The 22,902-nt window shown below is 39.2% G+C and overlaps 1 protein-coding gene across 5 annotated transcripts in view; it reads right to left on the minus strand.

Annotated features, from left to right (window-relative positions):
- The window catches only part of ARHGEF7 (Rho guanine nucleotide exchange factor 7), a 127,431-nt gene that overhangs the window by 54,923 nt on the left and 49,606 nt on the right, over positions 1-22,902 (minus strand). For 4 of the 5 annotated variants that reach the window (XM_052773623.1, XM_052773624.1, XM_052773627.1 and 1 more), the window contains 4 exons: positions 21,898-21,982; positions 17,514-17,644; positions 14,765-14,966; positions 5,407-5,495 (listed from right to left, as the gene is read on the minus strand). In XM_052773623.1, the coding sequence (XP_052629583.1) occupies positions 5,407-5,495; positions 14,765-14,966; positions 17,514-17,644; positions 21,898-21,982 (507 nt within the window). Of the gene's footprint in view, positions 1-1,163; positions 1,230-5,406; positions 5,496-14,764; positions 14,967-17,513; positions 17,645-21,897; positions 21,983-22,902 lie in introns of those variants that run through there. The other variant, XM_052773628.1, reaches the window with a different exon arrangement.

A 22,902-nucleotide genomic window follows, 5' to 3' on the forward strand; every position in this document is an offset into this window, starting at 1 on the left:
GATTAAAATGTCTCCATTCTCTGCTAAACACTATGACAGAAGAATGTCACAGGGAAAGTTATGGCTACTAACTAGGAAACTACAGCATAAAGTACAATATGGGCACACATTTTAAAAAAGCTAAGGTTTTCTCAACCACTTAGAACAGGGAAAAAAAAAAAGAAAAAAATTTCCATTGATCATAGCACTAATTAAACCCCATATTCTCTTACACATATATAAAACAAAGTCAATTGTTAAAATGAAAATATAAAAGTACTTGGCATCCATGACGTTCAAAACTAAATGCAAGACCAATCTTTTCCAATATGGCTTTTCCTACAAAAATCTCCCAGCCCAAAGTCATTACACAGCCATTAGTAGGGAAAAGGAGACTGAAAGCCAAGGACAAAAACACGATGTCCTGATGAAGCACTGAACAGCACTAAAAGATAAAAATCAACAAAATCACTAGAGATCTTGAAAAGCTGCACCACTGCTCCACTTTCTCAAAGAGTATTTCCATTCTTTTCTATAAAGAGCTGTCTGAAAAGCTTGAAATAAAACTACTTTCATGTTGGACACAACTCCATTATTTTCCTGTGCTCATTTGGATTTTTATTTGAGGATTTTCTTTGCAATATGGAGAATATAGGATTGGAGGAAAAAGACTGAAAGGAGAAAAAAAAATAGGAAAGCTTAAAAACTAGAATTAGCAACCTGATAAATTACTGGAAAAAAAGAAAATAAAATGCAACTGTAAATAAAACTATGCTACAAAACCTATGCAAAGTACTAAACACACTTACACTGCATTATGTTATTGCAGTAGTTCAGTGTTACACAATACTTTAGATATACACAGCTTTAAACACTTCCCAAAACACATTAAATCTATTTCCTTTTTTTTTTTACAAGTACAGTTTCTACTGCATATAACATTCTTTTATGTTTATTATCTTTTAAAAAGAATAATCTTGCTTACATAGCTCTAAAACATCAGTTATGTGAAATCTCGCATCCTTCCAGCTTGACTTACCTACCTCACCGAGAAGCTATGAGGATTAAATGCTTGGACTGTGCTTTGAAGAGATAAGCAGTCAGTATTGCAACTCAGTTTTTTGGCACCAGAGCACCCTTATATTTCTCACATCCACATCTCGCCCGCATGCTCTAATAATCACCTTTCTTCCCTTTCCTGCTTTCTGCGCGTTCTGGCTGCTGCAAGACCCCATGAGACCTCGAAGACCTTGTTTCCACAACTCCACCACAACATTTGCACAGATAAGACCGGGTACCAAAAGAGCAGCATTGAAGTGGCAGCTTTTGCAATCCGTAACACTGATGAATGGCAGGCACAGACAACTGAGCTCATACAGCACAAGCTCTCTCAATCACACGGCATGGAAAATTCAAGCATGGTTAACAATTCTGTCACAGAAAACCCCAGCCATGTCCCTAAGGCAAAAACTACCACCCAAAAATGGATTTAAAATGACGTACATGAAGCTGATAACCTTCTAAATCAGAGGGAGAAAAGGCAGATTTCACAGCTATGCTTGGGCATGATCCTGTAGCACAGTCCCATTTTATGGCAGTAGTGTGGCACTCAGCTGAAGTATCACGTACTTCAGCAAAACGGTGATCAATGTCTAATTTTCCTGGATCAGGAGAATCTGAGAGACGAACCCCTTAAAACAGGCCCTTGAGAGGGGCAATGTAAAGCACTACACAAGTATACCATATTCTCAAGGGTCCTCAAAAACTTTTATGAACTACAGTAAACACAAACTCTTGACCCAACTTCAAAAGTGTGGCCTCAAAAGGAGTGCTTATTTTCCATCACTTCTCAAACACTTAAATGAAAAATGAGGTCATCCAAATACTCATACTATGGAGAAATTTGCTCATTTCTTTACCTGCTTTTAGAACAGCTGCTTAATCTCAAGGAAGTTGTCCTGTCAGTGGAGATAACCTAATTTTATTTTGGACACAAAGTATTAAATTCTCAGGGGATTTCAAGTAAAAATAAAACTCAAAAGTTACGCCTGCTCTGTCTTCAGGGAACAACCTGCAATAATATGCCCACTTTTTCAGTAACAGGTTACTAAATTACTTCTACATGAAAAACGCTTTGTGCTTGATCACGAGTCTGGTTCACATTACACACTGCTGTAGACTTGCACCATTTTATGGAGGACAAGACCTTGTAGCACTAGTCATTCTCTACTAACCTGCATTCCCGAGCCAGGCAAAACGTAAGCATAAACCAAATGTGCTCTGTCTTCTCAGCAACACCTAGTGCAAGGTGCAGCTAATAAAGCACACTGAGACTAGAAGGTATGTGACTTGTGTTATGAACTTCAGATGGAGCTCTGTGAATCCGTAAAAATAAAGAACACATTTACAAGGGAGTGAAGAACAGAGGAAAGCAGTGAAAGCAGTCTCCTCTTTACATGAAGCACCCTTCCCTTAGCCTATCCCAGCCCTTCTCCCAGAAAGGGAGATTAGCAGAGCCTCTCCTACCACTTTCTGAACTTCCTCTGAACTGCCCTTTGATTTTTGTCCTCAGTCCCACGAATGTACCCACAGGTGCTGCCTGCACCTGCACAAATCCTTCCCTAGGAAAAACAGCAATAAATAATCATGAGGCTTACAGGGCCTCAGCACATACCCGTATGGTGGAAGATAGCCACAACATAAAAATAGCAAGCAGTCCCAGAGCGCCAGCCTCAAATCATGCTTGGTTGTCAAGAGAGCCTTTAACACAGATTTTGATGCTTACTCTTTAACTCATGCTACATCCTTTTAGCGACCAGTTGCCAAAGCTTTATTTGGAGCTGTTCTGTTTTTACCTTAGTATGGGCTCAATTTTGCTGTCAGCGCAGACTGATGGTAAGACTTCTAGCACAGGGAAGTCCCATGTCTGCAGCTTACGTATCAAGACAGAACAAAAATTCAACTCGCAGGTTAAACTGCTTTCACTTCAGTGAATGGGTTTGCTGTTTGTCTTATATACATGTAAAAATCATTACATATTTAATAATTATTAAAAATAATTATTTTACAGTTATATTGCTATCAGAAGCACTTAGTGGTTTTCAAGAAAATCCAGATGCCAGCTAGTCTAATTTAGGTTTTAAGCACAGCAGTAAAGTCTTACTTCTCTGAAACAAAGTGCACCCTACAGCACAGCCTCTCATTCTTTAAACAAAAAGAATAAAATGAGCAGCTTAAAAAAAAAAAAAAAGTAGAGGTATTTGCCACACTGTGGAAAAACATGAAAACAAAACAATTATCCAAATCACTGCAGACAGAATTAAGAACAGCACTCTAGGGCCAGTGCTTTAATTTACTATATAAATATATATATTATTACAAGTTGGTCATTTCCAATACCCCCCCCAATGTAATATATTATCAAGTTTATTAATAAACAGCTAGCAGCGAAAACACTGGGAATCTTATTACATCAGTTTAGTGCACCAAGAAAGTTGCACCTAAGCAAGATGGAAAAAAACCTAATTCCAAGAGTAGGTATGATGGTCACCAGTTTCACTTTTTTTTTTTTCACTTAAACTACTTTAAAAGCCAACTATGGCTATCTTGTCTTCCAAAGTATGTATTAGCTTGAGTCTCCATGATTATGTCAATAGGTTATCCAGGGAACAATTATAAAAAACACACAAGCCAAAGGTGCTATTTCCAAACTGTATGGCCTTTTATAACTTAACTATGGTTTTAGGCAACATCAAACATTTATTTCATATTATTTTCACTCTGAAGTACACTGTTGCCCCCCAAAATGGTCTGCATTACTCTTACAAAGTAAAATATGCAACCACAAGATTCAATTAATTTTGGACACACTAAAGTTTTAGTTAAGTCCAAATTAAACAGCTGCAACTCTTACTTTTCATCATATTAAGATCTATTAGGGAAATAATAATATAAGATTAAATATGAGGCATGTATTTACTACTGATTAAAAAAAAACCAAACCAAACAAAACCCAAACCAACCCAAATCTAAAGGACTGATGTTCAAGAGAGCTGCCAATTTATTTTGATTAAAAATTCAACACAGATATAGATTAAACTTAAGAGCAGTCTTCTGCCTAGTGAAGGAACTAAATCCTCTCTTTGCTGCATTCACTTCAGTTTACTTGTATTGAAAAACACAGGTTTTAACATGCAAACAACTGTTGAGAAGACATATTTGCTAGAACACACTACAGCAACTTTGAAAAAAATTACTATAAAGAGATACAGTGAAAAACAAAAACAACCCACGAAAACTATCTGATATTTTGTTGCTGGAGGTACCACAGTAAGATCATTACTTCCTGCAGTTTAAAGGAAGGTGTGCCTGCACAGGTACTTTCCACTGTGACTAGGAGGCGTGGGATACAATGGCCAAAGAATTGCAGCCCTCCCTTTACCATGGAATTACAGCTACTGACAGGCACCACGCAAGCCAGAGGCAGGAGCTGGAGGTTGCTTCATTGTTTTTATTTAGGGGACTATATGCAAAACTGCTCTGTTCCTCCAGGTGGTTGGTGTCAATTCATGCCACAACCGCAAAAGATGAAAGCATAAAATGATGCTTTATGATCCCTGCTAAAAACCGACAAATAAAATGAAAACCAGGTGACAGCTGCTTCAAAGAAAAGGGAAAGAAACCCTGTGTTTTGCTTTTAGACCAGCAGGGAGCAGTGGTTAACAAAAACAGTAAGATGCTTTTTGCTTCCCGATGTATCTCCTATTAGTAAATAAAGGATTCTCAAAATGGTTACAACACCACATTTAAAGACAGAGTTTGGTATGTTTCTTACATGCATCTACTAAAGAGGTCTGAGTACTAGGTTAAGAATTCCTGGGGGTGCGCTAAAGGCTGGCTCTGGCTATACTGCTTTTGCTGTGAAATCCATCAATCATTGTAAGGGAGAGGCTCCCAAAGTTAGTAACTGAGTTGATTTATAAGCATAAATACAGAGGCAAATTCTTTCAAAATGTTCAATCTCTTGTTCACCAAAAAAGACAAAAATATTCTTAATCATTTTAACACAGCAGAATTTAATTAATTCATAGAGATAGGGGAAGACTGATTGCATATTTGGGGGATGGGGAGAAAAGGGCAATTAACAACTAGCAAAGCAAATAAAAACGAGCATAATTTATTACATAAATGCCTATTATTCACTTACTTTAGACTATAATTTTGCATCATGCTTAAGAATCCGTATGTGTGATATTCTATTAAACTAGTAATGATCTTGTTTATATGAGAATTCACTAAAACCCCTATCTAGTTTTGGCACTAAGGCTCTGACAAGACTGCCAAATTTTTTTGTGCAGATAAGAGCATTTAGTTAAATGGTGTTCTACGGTATGTAACAGCTCACATAGAGGAAAAAGGATTACTTACCACATTGTAATAGCTTTTGTTAATTGCAGACGTATCAAAGCCTTTAGGTGGACTCTTCAACGTACCTGATTTGGGGGAGACGGGTTTTTCTGTAACGTAAGATATTTTGGGGTCAATGGCATGCAATTTCATAGCTCAACACTAGAGGTCAAACAAACCGCTTTAAAATATTTATAAGTACAGTCAAAATAGTGCTTCACTGAGAAACATACATACTTGTGCTTGAAATTATTGGTAAAGAATCAAAACGGTTCACATGTTCACAATGAATAAAACTGTAGCCTTAATGAAGGCAAGTAGAAAAACTCCCATTTTTTTTCCTGGAACCAGAAAGTCAGTTAATAAAATTAGCTTTTCCAAAATTGTTTTTTAAAAACAAAACATTATCACAAACCCCAATTAAAACAAACAAACAAACAAAAAAAAACAACTAACAGGCATTTCTAAACACTACACACACTTTCAAACAGAAGTAGTATTAAGTTTTAATATCAATTTATTGAACTTGGTAAAAGCAAGTCACCAGTCAAAGGCTGAACGTACCAGAGGTGGGACATTACACTCAGTCTGGTTGAAACAGAGAATCAAAACGCTATGTAAGTAGCGGAGTGACTTACCAGATGCCTATCACAGAAAATCATCTTTTTAAAATAAATTATCTTTTACTGTTAATGAAGGAAAAAATAAAAATGCTTATGCACTTGAGAACAGAGTCCATCACAACAATAAATGCAATCCTTCCTATAATCCCATAGTGAGCGGACCCCTCAGTAATGCACGCTCTTCATGGAAGGACAACATAAATCTGCAAGACCAAAACAACAGTCCCGAGAGTTATCCAAGTGCTGACTCCCAGATTGCAGAGGCACAGAAAACACACTCCTAAAGCCTTCCCTCCCACCTCTACCATTCCTCTAAATCAGACCCAGAGGAACAAAGATGAGGGGAGACACAATGAAAACCATCATGCTGCATGCTGGAGAAACAGCAAGTAAGATTTACAGCATCTCTTTTTGATCTCTCACACCTGACTTTATACACAACCAACTGAAAAAACTTGTGAGACTGCATTTATCAGAACATTATGGTGGTTTGGTTTGGTTTTTTAAATAAGCAGCCTTGTCTAGTATGCAAATTTCGAATAAGCATTCGAGTAATTTGTATCCAAACAATAAAGTGGCAAATTGTAAGAAAAAAAAAAAAACAAACCACCAACAAAAAAACCTCCACCAAACCAACCCAAAAAAGCATGGTATCATCAAAACATACCTATTGAAAGTTTTACTTTTATTTTAAAAGCAAGCTCCCGTTTCAAACACATTTTAATAAAGATATATGAATAATTCAACTCTAGTTTACCTGATACCTCAGGCCACTAAGAATAAATTATGCAAGTCTCAAATACAGGCCTGCCTTTCCAGGAGAAGCCCAGTCAGCCAAGGGGAGGGCCAGCTATGGGAAATTCCCACGGACACCACGGCTGACCAGGGAAACACCACCATAAGCAGAACAGCCCGTGCTGGACTGGGTCCTGGGTAATCTGCTTCTTCAGGCTGCCCACTGCAGCCCCACGGATGTTGCGGACTACAGATGCCGGCCACCTTTTCATCTCCAGTGCCAGGAGCGACCGGCAGGACCCGAGGCTTTAGCTAACAGCCCGTAAGGAGCAAGCCCCGAGAGCACACAAGTAGTATTATCTTTAAGGGGATTTTCTCTGTATTGCACTGCAACTCCCCTCAAAGAAGCTACTCTAAAAATAAAATACGGTCTTAAAACTGCCAAACATGGGCAAAAATGTTTCTCCTTACCATGTTCAGAGATAACAGTAAAAATCCTTTTGGTTAATATCTCCCCACCCCCCACCCCAAGTCAGCTATAAGCCGACAGACAGCACAAAAACCGTTAGCCCGAGCAGTTCTTCAGCTGGGAACTGCGATGCTCTCAGCCAACAGCCCTGCAGTATGTACGTGCTTTGCTGTACAGCCAAGTAATTCCAAGTGACAGGACTCCTCCCGTCCCCTTAGAACAAAACCATAAACCCAAGCAGATTTGTCATCAAACACTCAGTGTGAAAGAAGCACCTAAAGCCATGTCATATGCATAGCTACTCATTTATATATTCGTATATAATGCTACACATTTACGAGACAATTACAATTTGTTTCTTTGTACTGAGTGATGAAAATGATGTAGTTTACACAAACTTGGTAGTTTGCTTTCATTCTCTGTGGAAGCTCCTGACTTACCCTACAATTTACAGTGACTTTCAGGTTTACTAAATACCTAAAGGTTTTTTAATCATGTGCCAAAAAAGCATGAAAGGAGAAGCCAGAGTTTTTTAAGGAAAAAGGTAAATGCTTGTCACTGAATTTTATCATAATACAGAAGTCTGACCCTTGTTAATCTGGAGAAAGTTGGCTGGTCATAGAAATCTGGCTCTTCTTCCAGCTACTTTGTTATCTTAAAGTGTGTAAAAATACATCTCTTGCCCTAACTTTTTCTTCTTCTAAGCTGCTGAAGAAAGTGGGAGATTTTTTGCTGAAATACATGGAGTCATTTGTATCCCCAACTGTTCAGTTGATTCAGTTATCCATCAGAGAGACATGATCAAATTCAGATTTAAAAAGAGGACACAAAAAAGAATCACACATTTAGATCATTTTGCCTGAACAGCCATAATCAACAGTCAGCTTTTAAAATACAAAGGCCATTTCTATTGTAGAAACACAGAATTAGACAGAGCGAATCAGTCCAGCTGTCTATCACGTCTGGTATTCTGCCTCCAAGCACTGCCTTGCTTCATAAGGAGGAATAAGAAACAGTCTCATTGCAATGAGTTTATTGCACAATGCATTACACAGAAGAAAATCCTGATCTTGCACATAAGAAATAACTTTCTTAGCATAAACAAAGGTAAGCGTTACTTATCGTCCTTCATGACAGAACATTAGAGTACTTTTGCAAACATATAGCATACTTCATTAAACATTTCAAGCAGGTGTCACATCCATTCAGCATACTGGGAACACATACAGGTTTTATAGGTCCATGGGTCTATGAAGTCCATAGGTTTCTGAAACATTACCAAAACCCTGGCACCTTGCCCACTCCAACATATAAGCTCCTTCTCAAAGCACTGGAAGGGAGCGACCTGAGCCAGACACCAAGTTTTCCCATATAGAAGATTCTTCCCTTCTCTGTACTTTTCTCCCACTCACAATGTGAATCCATTACACTAACACTGAAAACACAACAAAAACATGCACAGCATACAATCAAATCCAAAGCAAACACGCATCTGCTCAAGTACTGCAAGAGACCCTATCTAGCTGATGACTGAAACCAAGAGGTAAGTTACCACTATCAGTTTCTTTCCTGATTAAAGCATTACATTCAACTGCACTCAGCTACACTTGATAATGCTTTGAAGTAGCTAGTGGCTAGTGATAAAACCAGATAGAATTCACTTAACAGATCATCTTTGGGTGGAAAGTGAGGTTGGCACAGGCTTAACATTATTCTTCCAGCAAATAATTATTCTCAGTAGAACAAAAACAACTTAGAGCAGCTGCTTCTTTAACCTTTCCCTAAGTAGTACATAAGATGCCATGAACTCTCTGAAATGAACTTATCTTATCCTTTACAAACATCTACCTAAGTGACTGTAAAAAGACAATTTACCCAATCTTTCCCAATGGTTTGTTTCATTCTATTTTCATTTACATGTAAGTATTTCTTTTACTTGCCTTCAAATTACTTGTCATTCTCATATTCTCTCCTATCTCTCTTCTGCCATGGCTCCAGTTTATGTCATACTCATTTTCATTTAACAGTCCACTTCACACTACTCCACAAAGCAGTCCTTCAGGACATACTTTACTAAAGCATTTCAACCCTACTGCTGCACAAACATCACTGTGTGTTTCTGCCATTACTTGGCTATGGTGAGTAACCTAGATGCAAAGATCCGATTTTGGGCTATTTCATCCTACAATATAGGAGGAAAGTTGTGCCAACTGAGACACCAAAAGCTGTGTGGTCCCTATCAGTGAAGTGCTACAAGCAAGCTCTGTCTCTCTAGACTAATCAGTTCAAGTCCAACACCACGAGGGCAGACCTAAATTCGTTCCCAGTTTCCAAGCTGGCTCAGGCATCGCTGCAACATGCTCCACCCTGCAATGTGGACACTACCAGCGCCTCTTACCTAGTAGTACTCACTGGCCCCAACCTCTATTCTATTCATGCCTGTAGAATAACACTTGACAAGAGAACAAAATACTCCTCCAAGCATATGTGGTTGGGGAGAGGAAAACTAGTATTCTTGATGGGTTTTTCTTTTTTTTTTTTCTTTTTTCTTTTTCTTCTTTTTTTTTTTTGCAAAGCTACAAGTGTCCTTCCCTCATGCACCACAGGATGGGAACAACAACAGAACTCTTTCACTACACTCTGGGCTTTTCCCACACTGATTTTTTTTTTTTTTTTTTTTTTTTTTAAACATCCAACCAGGAGAACCACTAACACTGTAATTTGCACTGGGCCTGATACTAACCTAACGGTCAAGAAAGCAACAGAAAAGAGGCTAGGACAGTAATGACACATTAATTTCTGTGAAGAATTAGAAAAAAGTTTGTGACGTATCAAATGTAATGTTTCAAAGCTATATTCCCTTCTGCTAATCTCATGCCATTTAAATGGATTACGTTTTGATAAAACCCAGCAAGTGACCATGTGATTTTTTAAAAAAATCTGATCAACATCTTACAGTAGCTAAGCAAGCGCATCCCATTCCAGCTAACCGCTATTCTTTTCACTGCAAGAGAACTCGCAAAACTGTCTTCAGATCTCTCTACTGTGTGAGACAGAAGCAGCAGTGTTAGAGACAAGACTCCACCTACACCTTCACCCCTCCCTGCTCCGTTTTATGTAAGAAAAAAAAACCCCAAACCTCAATAAGGCCACACTGTCAAATATCTAACAAGCTTACACAGTATAAATCTTTTACCCTCTGTCATGTGTAACAGTACGGCAGGATAAAAATAAAGTCCTCTCATTTCAAAGTACTTCCTGACTAGTGATCAAAGAACATTAAAAAAAGGCAAGATGTTACAGGGTTTAAAAAGGGAAATGAAAACATGTGCACAAGGAGGGAAGGAGAGAGAAATGGACCATCTTTTTGATCCTTACAGTGTAGGCGCATACCTGAAAAGAAACTACTACTTCATTTTTAAATTCTATTTATAGCTTTGATCATAAGTACCAAAATTTCAAACAAATCCTCCTTTTCCCCTTGGGTCAGGGGGGTGGGGGAGGAAAGAATAAACACACACTCAAAAGCAAAATAGAAACCATTTTCCATCTCAACCAAATTTATTTCCCGAAAAACAGTCATTGTCCAACCTAAGAAAACTAAATGCTGTGGTTTGCTCAATAATCCCAGTATCTGTCCTACAACCATTCACAGCTCACCTCATTCATGTATTAGCATTCTGTGCTAACACTAATCATTCTGGCACAGCTACGCAAACAAGTTACAGCGTAGTAAACATGGGCACAGCTTTGTGATGTTTTAGCTACTCTAAGATACAAGCAGAGCATGTTATGTGATACGAATATATGTAACATAGTTTACTTTTCTCCTAAAATCTTTAAGAAAGCAATGTGGGTAAAGGCAGTTCCCATCACTAAGCAGCTCTTCCTTCCTTTCCTTGAATATCTAACTTCGGAGCAACCGTACAAGCTAAGACTACAAATATACAGTTATCTGACATTAGAGGATTTTAATTTAGAACAAAAATCCATTTATCTAAACATCTAATGCCCATGAATTTTGTGGGAATTAAAACAAAACCACACATGCATAAGGAACTTCTTTCCTTTCTTCTGTTACCCAGTTTGCCGAAGTCAGGTTCCAGCAGACTGAAGGGATTTATTTAATCAAACCCACTATTTCCCAGGAGCTCTCCAAATAATGCACCATCAAAAATTATAACGAACAGTGTTGCCTGTACAGAATTTCTAACTAGTTGCAATGTTTTCAGCCAGGTTTGAGAGAAGAAAGAAGGGTGGAGTCATACTATTGATGCCAGAACATTTTACAGAATATTTTGAAAACTGATTAGATGTCCAGGATGAACATTTTGTTCATAAAGAGACCCTAATCAAGCGCAAGTATTTCAACAACCCTATCCTGATCTTTTTTAAATCAATTCATTGTAATGCTGACAGAAAACACATTTTGAATTTGAGCTTGCAAGACAGCAAGTTCTACTAACTCATTTTAAAATACATCAGGGGAAAAAAAGCACTTTTGTGTTTCATCCTCATGCTTAAAGCATGAAGGCACTTAAAATATTTCTGTATCAGGAAAATCTTCAAGTGAGGTATATATAGTTGCCAGGAAGTCAAGAAAAATGCACAGTAAAAGACTATCAACTCAAGAAACATCAACCAGTCTAATGAAGACTAGCAAAAAAGAGCAGGGGCACAGGAGTGCAATAGAGACTGTCAACCCATACATCTAACCTAGATGAAACTTCTCATGAACACCCAACAGAGCCATTCATGTAACTTCAGAGCTTTGTGGTAAACAGCACTACATTCTTGTTTCAATAAGGACACCAGAAACAAAGGAAGTCCAACCTCAGGACACAGTGGCAACACACTTTGATGCAGAAGGGAGGAGAATTACGGAAAAGTCCTCTCTTTAGCACCTTCAAGAACACCACAAAGCAGAAATCAGTTGATAATAGCAATTTCATGGAAACAACCAAGAAGAGGGGAAAGCGGGGGCGGGGGGGTGGGGGAAGCAGCAAAACGAGAACAATGAACTTCAAGTAAGAAAAATTCAGTAAACTTAAAAATACGGATAAAAAAAGGATTCCCACTAGCAACAATGTAAGGGGAAATGGCTCACAAGAATGACAAGTCCTTTAAAAATTAGGAGTGTCTCAAAGGAAGAACAGGAAAAGTAGATGCAAATTGACATGATCAAATATCACAAATACTACAGTGACCTCAAACACACAAAAAGAAACAAAAGTAACCAGAAGAAGTCAGGTCACCAGTTGAAATAAAACATGGACATAGGAGTAGTAGCAACAAAACATTCCATAGCATATATAACATCAAGGGGGAAAGCTGATTTGCAACTCAATAAAGAAGAAGAGTTATTAACCGGCATCAAGAAGCTTTCAGTATGTCATGCTTCCTTCTACCACCCCCCCATCCTCATTATAAAAAGGTCAGCTTCAGACAATTCGAACACATACCTACAAAGGCATAAAACCAGGTTAAAACTAGTACTTTGATAAATTAAACAGTACCTGCTGTGCTGATTTGGCAGTAAGAGAACTAGCTATATCCATGTTTGAAACCGCAGAGGACAAGTGAAGTTCCATAAAGTACTGGAAAAGGCCAAAGATAGTAATTGTCTTTACAGGGGAGGAGAATAGAGAAAGCTAGAGAGCTACAGATCAGTCATTTTAACTTTGCAATCATCAGTAAATGCACAGAAAACAAAGTAATGAACTCAACTTCCAGAGAAAGAAAAGCACGGGCACATATTCCCTTCCATAGAAGCAAGTGAGCGTATGAGAGCACACTCCAAGAATGCAAGAAGTCTCACAGAAGCCAGAAGGAGCAAGCCCTTGTAGCACAGGAAACATGCCTATACAGCAGAGGGAAAAGAAGAGTTTAGCAGAAAACTTTTCTGATGGTGAGAAGTGAAAGTTAAACCAGGGACTGGAAGCAGTTCACATCAGCCCCCCCAGGAATCGGACAGGGTTGCAAGAACTGGCAAGAATCAAACCGCACTTGGTACTAACCTCAGCCCCACAGCTTGTTGGCTTTCCTATTTAGGAGAGTTACTTTACCCAAGTGAAGTATTCTTAAAAAAAACAAGAACAACCCCAATTTTGGTTGCTGGCAACTTTTGGTTCTCATATGTTGACTGTTAAAAGCTACTTCCATTCTGGAGCCTAACTGCTGACCCAGGTTCCACTCTCAGGAGTCAGAAGAGATCAAAACTGATGAAATCCAAAAAAGACCTCTGCAGCAATGTTTTAAATGAATAACGATGGGACAAGAGTCATCATGGCTGAAAGAGACTGCTACAACACTACAAACAAGAAAAAAAACAGGCTTCAGGAATTGTTTTTCGGGATAAGCCACATCTGAGAGATCTCTGAAGAACATTAAAGCTAAGTCTCACATCGTGACTATGCCTAAGGGGATCTAGTTAAAAATGACAACTAAGTTACAGATCTAAGACTCTTAGCATTCTGCAAAAACAGACTGTAGATAGCCAATAAAGGAAGAAAATAAGAGGATGCAACTGGAGGAGAAAGATTAAGTTTAAAAATGGAGTTTTACCCTCACAACTTCACTTTGCAGTAACACATTTTTATGGCTGCCTAAAAAAAAAAAAAAAAAAAAAAAGGTCATGCCAATGATTTCAATTATTTTAGCATGGCCCAAAGATGTGTGTTTTCACTGGAGCTGTGACAAGGGAAAGAGTTCTAAAGCCTCTCAGAAAGTCCCTAGGTAGTTTTATCCTACCGGGTTTATCCCTGATCTCTGAAAGTAAGTATAGACTGGAAAGAGACCCAAAAAGGGGGGGGGGCAGACGATGTCACCCATGTCAAGGTCCTAGTGGATTACAAAGCAGTGTTAGTTCTGATATTCAGTCATGAAGATGACATTTACAGAAGGCATGTTCACTGTATGAAGTTCAAAATAAAACTTCAGCGGAAGAGTAAAGCTTCTATAAAGAAAAGTTGAAGGCACATGAAGAAATAAGAAAAAGAAAAATCACAAACACATTATCTTTCAAAAACTGTCTCTAACTTTTAGTAGATTTCGGTAGAATTAGTGATTTTTCCTGTGGTTCTTTGTTTCTAAGTAATCGGACATGTTTAGAGATTTTTTTTTTTGTGTAGTTTTTGGTTGGTTTGGGGGGATTTGTTTTGGTTTGGTTTTTAGTTTTGTTGTTTTTAAAAGAGATTTGCAGGAAATCTCTCACTATTTAAACCCAAAGCACCAACTCAAAGTATGTCAGCATCAGAGCCAAAATCCAGCATTCTAGGAATTCAGAGCTGCCTAACTGTGACAGAGACAGACAGACAAGCAAACAGAATGGGGGATTTTTCTGCACGCTTACTATTAATTCAAAAGTGCTACAGCACTCTGTATAGAGAGCCAGGGTGGGGGAGTATGAGTTCCTGAACATTAATGATTGCTGTGAATGAAGTTCAGTAAATACAGTCAAACAAAAAGCATTACAATTTTTAATGAATCAACCAACTATCAACCTCCACCCAAAGCAAGAATTTGTGCAAATATGCTCTCCTTCAAAACTCACCATTTGATTTTATTTCTCGTACGTAGTTACTTGGAAACCACCCTGTTTTGCCATTTAGAGTTCCTTCCCACCAGCCTCCTTCTTCCACTCTTGTAACATGAATAATATCTCCTTTTGAAAAAGAAAGTTCATCTTCATTTGTCTGTTGAAAATTAAATTTTGCTCTCACCACCAACTGATGGTTGCTGTTATCTGTCATGTCCTAGTAAGTGAGAATACAAACAACAAAAAGATCACGTTAGAGATTTAAACAATTATTCCATGAACAAAACAGAAGTATCCATAAAATGGAAATGGCCTCTCCACACACAACACTCCCCACACGTTTTTACTCTAAGCATTTGTAAGGTAGGATTTGCCATTTCCAATATTTCTGACACTTTTAATCTATGAATTTGTATCAGTCCAGGGACTATATCGTCTTATCACAGACCCTTCAAATCAGAAGGTGGTAACAGAGCTAAAATAAAAGTAATTCTTATTTCCCCAGGAAATCAAATTCTATCTTCTATATATAGTATAAATTGAAACTGCCTTTGGCAACTACAAAGAAACAACAGCTTTACATTAGGGAGGTTTTTTTCTAAAACCTTCTGGGCTGGGAGGAGGGCAAAACTGAGTTGGGTTTAATGTAATTCTGGATATAAATAGAGTTCGCAGCTTCGCCCACCACCACCACCCCGTAACAGATCAGGTTGGAAGGTTCCACACCTGAATGTGCAAGTCTCCATGACCTGCCAATGGAGAAGTACAGTGTTCTTCCACAAAACCTACAAAACAGTTATGCAATTTACCTTGAATAAGTACTCACAAATCATTTGCCTCAAGATTAGCAAAGCTGCAAGTCTGCAGCATGTCAGACTTGCAGCTGCCCATATATATATATGCACACACACATATATATACACACACATATATATATATATATGCGCTCATCCCCTACCACAGATGTGAAGGCAGATTATCTATCGCTCTATCATAACACCTAAATGTTAGTAGCTACTTCTAAGAAGTCTTTCAAATTAGTGATGTTCAAATTCAGCATTTTGTTCTTGGATGTCAGTTTTGACTATCTGCACCATTCAAGCATTTCATGAGTGTTAGGACAAACTTTTATGCTAAAAAAAGCTAGATGCTTGGACAGCTTTAAATAATCCAAATACAATCCATTGCACTGGAACTGAGAGGACTATAAATCATGTCTGTCTCTATCATAAGTACGGATCAATACCTGTATAACTAAAAGTAACTTAGTAAGGAAATGACTGTGTAAGCAATCCTAGTCAACTATCCAGGTAGCAGAATTTCACCTACATGTTGTCTATATAGTTGAGATGATTAAAAGATATACTGCATAATGTCACTAGGATCCTGTAACACGTCAGCTTAATTCGTATCCACAGCAATCATGTTATTGTGAATTTGATAATCAGACTTTTAGTGGCTGAGAAACTGTAGGAAAATGAGGGCAAATGCAACTTTGAAAACATGCAGAAAGCCCCAAGATACTGTAAGTCACACTGTTTGACAATTAGATCGGCACATTTTCCAACAAGTGCCTCTGCCTTAGTCCTCTGCTTGTACATCATGTGCTTTCATCTGCTATGACTGCTCAACAAAAGTTTTGCCTTACTAAATGGTAAAAAGCCACAAAATAAACAGCGACATTGCAAACTGACATCAACTACAGTCCCTTTACTCTGCCAGGATGTCTCTTGAGTAGAGGAAACCGAGTACAAATTTGGTGAGAACAGTTCCAAACTGATCATCTACAGCAGTAAAACTAAACTAAAAACTTCCCAGGTTTGGCCACTAGCTCTCTTTCTCTGCTTCTTGTACTTCTCTGCCCCTTTGCAGCTTTCTGCAGAGCTGCTCAGATCACTGAAGTGAGAAATACTTAAAACTCTGATTACTTCAGTGATCCAGCTAGCAGCTAGTCCCACAAACAGTTGCATCAGCAAAACTGAGTGGGTTGTGAACAGCAGAGTGGGAGCTGGAATTAGTGGCCTAGGGCAAGAACTTGCACAGGCTCTGCTACCAGAGAAAACACATCAAACCACACCTAAGAAAGCTTAAGCAGAGCACTGTTTCAAGTTTTACATAGCAATCATCACATAGTTCAAAACAGCCTCCTTCAAGCATGGAAAAAGCAGTTTACAGCAGGGATCTGAACCCTCCTTGCAAACCTTTTAGTCACCAAAAGCACCTTTCATCACAGTTAGTTTCAATACAGTACTCCATCCTGATTTGGGTTGTACTGTAAAATAACTGCCCATACCACTCAGTTACCTGAAGGCTAGTTGAAGGATTCACCTTGAAACATAACAGAAAACAGGAATAACTACCAATACTGCCAACATTAAAAGTACCACCTTTGCTGAGGTTTGAGTATCTTTCAATCATTGTCCCTAAACTCAAGACATGGAGAAAATGAGATTTTTGCCTTTGGAAAAGCAAGTCCTTATACCTAATAGAATTAAATAAACCCAGGAACATACTGCGTATGCAGACAACATGGAGTGGTAAGTGAGGAAAAAAATACTTAGAAGTTCACAGAAAGCTGCATGTATTTTGGAGCATCGTAAGATAAGCTGCAAAAATAGAATGTCACAGGCTTCAAATACAGAGGTGAAAAAGAGCAGTTACTTTGCTACACTATTGTTTACTTATAAATCTCGTCAAAAGAAAAAAAATACGTTAAAAAAAAAAAAATCACACCACAGCATGTTTCATTTCTTCTAGAACTTACCAAACTCCGATACTGTCCCTGAAAGAGTTTTGAAGTTCTACTGTGTAAAGACTGGGATCCCAGAGAATCAAAAGATTTTATCCGATGAGATGAGGGACGTGCGCATACAGAGTCACTGCCCAGCCCTATGTCTATAGGAGGGGGGGGAAAAAAGTATATATTAGAATTTGAGAAATCTGCATATAACTTCTGCTTACCTCTGTAAAACTCACATGCTTAAAGCAGATTCGATGTATCTGCAGTTGCTTAATTAAACATTAAAAAAAAAATTATAGCAATAAATAATCTGAAATCCTGAGACACTGGCAGTTTCTTCTCCACACAGACAGGAAAACAGTTTGAGCTGTTTAGGAAGAGGAGGGTTAGGGTAGTATTTCTCCATTCCTACTCACTACCAGTCTATTTAAAGGTAATTAACCAGCATCATTTTAGCTAGTGGCCAAGAATTTCGAATGCATAGAACTTGCTTGAAGTAAAGCCAGCCACATCTGTTTCTTAGCTCTTCCCTCCACCATCTCCTTCTCAATTAAAACATTCCTTCCACTGTCTTTTTTCCTGCGTTCCTTTGTCTCATCCCTTTTTTGCCAACTAAGCTATTTCTTCTTCTTTGGAGGGAGGGGGAGGGATAGGAGGAGTAGAAAGGAAGAAAGCTGCTTGTTCAAAAAAAAAAACAAACCACCACCCTCCCAAAACCTCTCCCCTCTTTCATATGTCTCTACTCCAAGAAGCACACCCGTTTGAGCTCTTCATCCCAAGGGCGGCCGTCAGGGTGCCGCTGGGGTCCCTGCGGGCTAGGGAGCATCCAGGGAGCGGCAGGGCAGGGCTCATCCCACCGCCCCAGCCCCGGACACCTCCCTGCGGACGGGACGCGGGGTGTCCTCATGGGGATTAGCAGGCCACGGCCAGGCAGGGGCCCGGCTGCACCGAAAGCGGCTCCCAAGGGCCGGGGTCAGTGCTGGCCGCAGCCTCCCCGCAGCGTTACAGCGGGACGGGGTTGCTCCTGGCTGCGCCAGCTCCCCGGTCCTCGCAGCCGGACCCCCAGGAGGGGCACGCTCCCAGGGCCCTTGTGCAGGGGACATGGCACAGCAGGCAAATGTTGCTCCCTCGCACGAGTACGGCAACTCATTCCTTTTCCTCATGTCTTCCCACGTACAAGGAAACCATTCGGTGAGCGTTTGAGCTTCAAGGAGCCCTGAAAGCAATGCGGTATTTTGTGTCCCAAACTTCGGTCTTTTCACTAGACTACGCAAGCCTCCCAACTGCTCTCCTGGGTTTTATGCCTCTGTTACTCTCTTTCCTAGTAGTTTGCTTTGCTTCCAACCCTTGACCTCCATATCAGGGATACATGCATACAACTACAGTCTCCTATTAGCTACTTCCAGACTAATGCAGGCCATGACTATGCAAATCCAAGTTATTTTTGGTCCAAGGGAAATGACACGTACAGGCTCAGTTCCATGAGGAGACTGGTGAACAAGGCATATCTGCCGTTCCACGTCAAACCTGAATGGACAACTCGATTCATCATAACTGGAAAGCCTTTCAACTTCAGCATCCAACAGCAGCCAAGATGCAGGAGGAGGGAAAGGGTTTGAGATTGACAGCAAGCACAAAAGTGTTGACAAAGGATGCTCCAAGTCCGCAGTGACTGAGCGGAAAACACCCTCCTCAGGTGCATCTTTTTAAGTGAGTCATTGTTATCCTTTGAAAATCATTATCCTTCAAAAAAACCCAACCTATAAATATACACTCCCTAGCCAAACAATATGAATAGTTCTAATATTGCACTAAGTTGCATATTTTGTACGGACAGTATCATTACACATTGAAGTCATAAAAGATGTCACCTTTGTGAAACTGCTTTCCTAAACACATTTAAAGGCCACTGTATTAATATAAACACTGATGATTATAGTCCATTAGAGAAAGGACATGAGTCTTTGTTTTCACAGACTGCCAGGAGAGAAATGGTACTATATCATGGGCCTCATTTGTAAATCATAACTTCATGGCTAACTCTAATGCTCCCCAAAACTTTGAAGTTGCCATAACCATCAGTAACTAATAGAATTTAAGGATTAAAATTAACCTGAAACATCTCCATGTCCAATTTGCTATGTTTCCTAACTGCAGTCAAGTAGAAGAACAGACACGCCACCAAATCCAGCATTATACCTTGACACAGTTCACCCAGGAAAACAGGATCAGGTTGACTTATGGCACCGTGTTCCAGCCTCTGGGCAACCCTAAAACACACTACCTAGAATTTGTTTAAGTGTGGCCTGATTCCTGAAATTTTCTATCGTACAACAGCAGAGCTAATACACCAACACAAGAGCACCTTTTGAGGCTCGAATTAGAAACTGCATGTGTTTGAGCTGAAAAGAAGGAAAATTATTACAAACAAACCACATGCAAATTGCAAGTATTTTTACCAATAATATGTGAATACTTTTAAATCAATTTGAACTTTTGATATATTTAAAAGGCTTGCAGACACCATGTATCCATTAAAGTTTCCATTACAATACCAAATAAACATGTTCAATGAATTTCTCAATGGGATAATTGTCAGGAAAAATTCAACCCTGCTGCTAAAAACTCAAGAATCTTGAGTGGCAACAGAATGCACGTTTGACAAATATTAATTTGGTAATTTTCTCTGAAGCTTCACTTTTCCATCCATCCAAAGATTTCCAGGGTTTGTAACACCCTTTCTTCTTCTCTACCACCACCTCAACTTCCCTATACCAGTTCCTCTCCCCTCATCTGTCTACAAACAGCAACTTGATCCCACCCCTCCTGAAATTAAGAATTTAATGGAGCGTATATCCATAGCAGCCTTTCATCAGTCTTCATGCTCATTACTCACACTCCTTCCATTGCAGAAAAGCCCATCTTGGAAGAACCTGTGTATACCTGAAATTCTTGCAGACCCAGATGGGGATCTGAAAGCCATCTTCCAATACTAGAGTAGGGAGATAGAGTCTACAACGCCTTCTACACAGTCACCCAATTCAAGAACATTGGAAGAACAGTTGGTCAGGAAGACTTATGCAGCTCTGCTTGCTCCTAGGAATGAGGCAACACCACAGTTTGCACGTGGGTTTGATTTTTGGTTTCCATACCACTACCACCCCCCAAAGAAAGGGATCAGCCTGGGTCCTTTCTAAGCCAGCTGCAATTGTGGCTTTTTTATGTGGGTATTAATCTATCGATGTCTGGACCAAACAGCTGCACTTTTTCTCTGCTTTCAATACAGCTATGGTCTGTGTACAGCAGCTTTAAAGATGTACTGAAATGGTCTACATTTGCACTTGCAGTTAAGATGAAAAGCAGTATCTTCAACTGGTCTAAGTAGCTTCAAAGAAGTCAATGGTATAACTCCATGCCCATTCATTAGAACTAAGAATTTGGTTGTAAAACTCACTCCTACGGGGTGTTTTCTGATACAAGAAAAAAAAAAGCCACAAAAACCCCCCCTCTGTTGTAATGGACCAGAGGAGTGTTATAGAAGTGACAAGATACTTACCATATTGCTATTAAACGAAAGAACACTGATCCACCACTGACTTTTCTATCAGCTTCCTCTTCCTCCTCACATAAAAACTGACAAGTATGGTTCATTTTTAAATACGTTCTTTCTCTCACCAGACTCTAACCTGATGGCCATTACTGGAACTTGCTGCTGACAGTGTAAAGCCCCAGCATGGAGCAGAAAGAAGCCAAAAAGGGCCACCAATGTTAACATTTTTTCATTGTCCTTGGGTCCACTTGGCATCGTTTAGCACAGTCTCACCCTACAATGAAGCACGGACACCTATCACCTGTGTGCTATTTCTACAGCTCTCTCCCTCCCACTAAAGAACTTGAGGTGGGTGGTTTGAGACTTCTAGCTGCTACCTAAATGAAACATGTGTGGCTTCAGGTATCGAAGACGTTGGCTATCCTTTTGTTATTGTCAAGAAAGGATGGTGCTGGGGAATGGAGAGTGGGGAGGGAACGACAAAAAACTTTGACAAAATTGTTCAAACATGGGAATGACAGAGTGAAGCAAAAGTCAACTTTAGTATTTCAAACGGGGGAGAAAAAAAAACCCAAACCAAAAAAACAACCAAAAAACCCCAGGCTCTTTTCTAAGAATTCTTGCCAGCTAAAAGGCTCAGTTTTAGCTCTACTGCAAAGCTTCCTTCTACAGAAGAGGAGACTAGAGAACCCAGAGAGGCCACTGCCAAAGTCTTAACAACATGAACTGCCACAAAAACTCTTCTAAAACACTGTGCATCTTCATTTTATCATGAGCATAGGAACAGGTATAAATATACACTGATGCGAGTTGAAGGTAATTGTAAGCAAGCACCAAGACAGAGCAGAGTCTACTCACCTGCAGTCACCTTATTTAAAGCCACGAGAGAGCTGAGAACTTTGCTGAAATTCTGTCCCTGATACAGGTCATTTGCATCAAAAGTCTGAAAACAAAAGAACAAGCAGTAAGTCGTAGAAACAAGCCTTTAAACTAAGCATTTCTATGCTACTGTGCAAACCATGACTGTAGAAGCTATTGCCTGATAAAGGTATCAGTCTTTCAGTGGCTGTTATGGACCAGTAAAACTCTGGGGGTTCCCCCACCCCACCTTTTTTTTTTTTAATTAAAAAAAAAAATCAATTCATTTTTAAATAGAAAGAGAATATAGGAACAGCTGCATTTGGGAAAAACTGAAGAACATAAGCTAAAAATACCAAGTGTCATTTAAATTACAGGGAAGTTGAATAAAACATAATTATCAGAAGAGAGAAGCTTTCCTCAGACATTTTGGCCAAAGAAGTTACTGGGTACCATTACTCTTGGCATACTCTTCTTTTTCTGTAGCAGCTCACAGGCACTGTACCTTATTATTTATAAAGTACTTTTAAAATTACTACAAGTACTTTAAAGAAGCACAACAATGTACATGCTATCTCTTTATTCTACAAGACACACAGGAAAGCAGCACTCCTGAAAATTAATGAATTTTACAAAGAGTGAAGTTTCTGGATAGGTTAGATGGAAAATGAGGTTTGGAAAGGGGAGGGATGAAAGCTGAGGGTTATTTTATTTTTATTTTTTAACTGTGGGAAAGAGATCCAAACCTCAAACTATCTTGTAGAAAACACTCCAGCAACTTTCAAGCACTGGGTGATGATATTAAACATCTGGATTTTCAGGGGGGAAAGAGGAGATTAAAAAAAAAAAAAAAAAAAAAGAGAGAGAGAGAGACCCATAATATTTGCCTGAGGTAATGGAAACACTCATCCAAAGTCTCATGAAAATAGCGCTCACAATAGATTCCGCATAGGTCAAAAGCAGTCACAGTACTCCCTTGTACAAGACTAGAAAGAGGACAATAAA

The sequence above is a fragment of the Harpia harpyja genome, chromosome 22 (genome assembly GCF_026419915.1).
Source record: "Harpia harpyja isolate bHarHar1 chromosome 22, bHarHar1 primary haplotype, whole genome shotgun sequence".
Lineage (NCBI taxonomy): Eukaryota > Metazoa > Chordata > Aves > Accipitriformes > Accipitridae > Harpia > Harpia harpyja.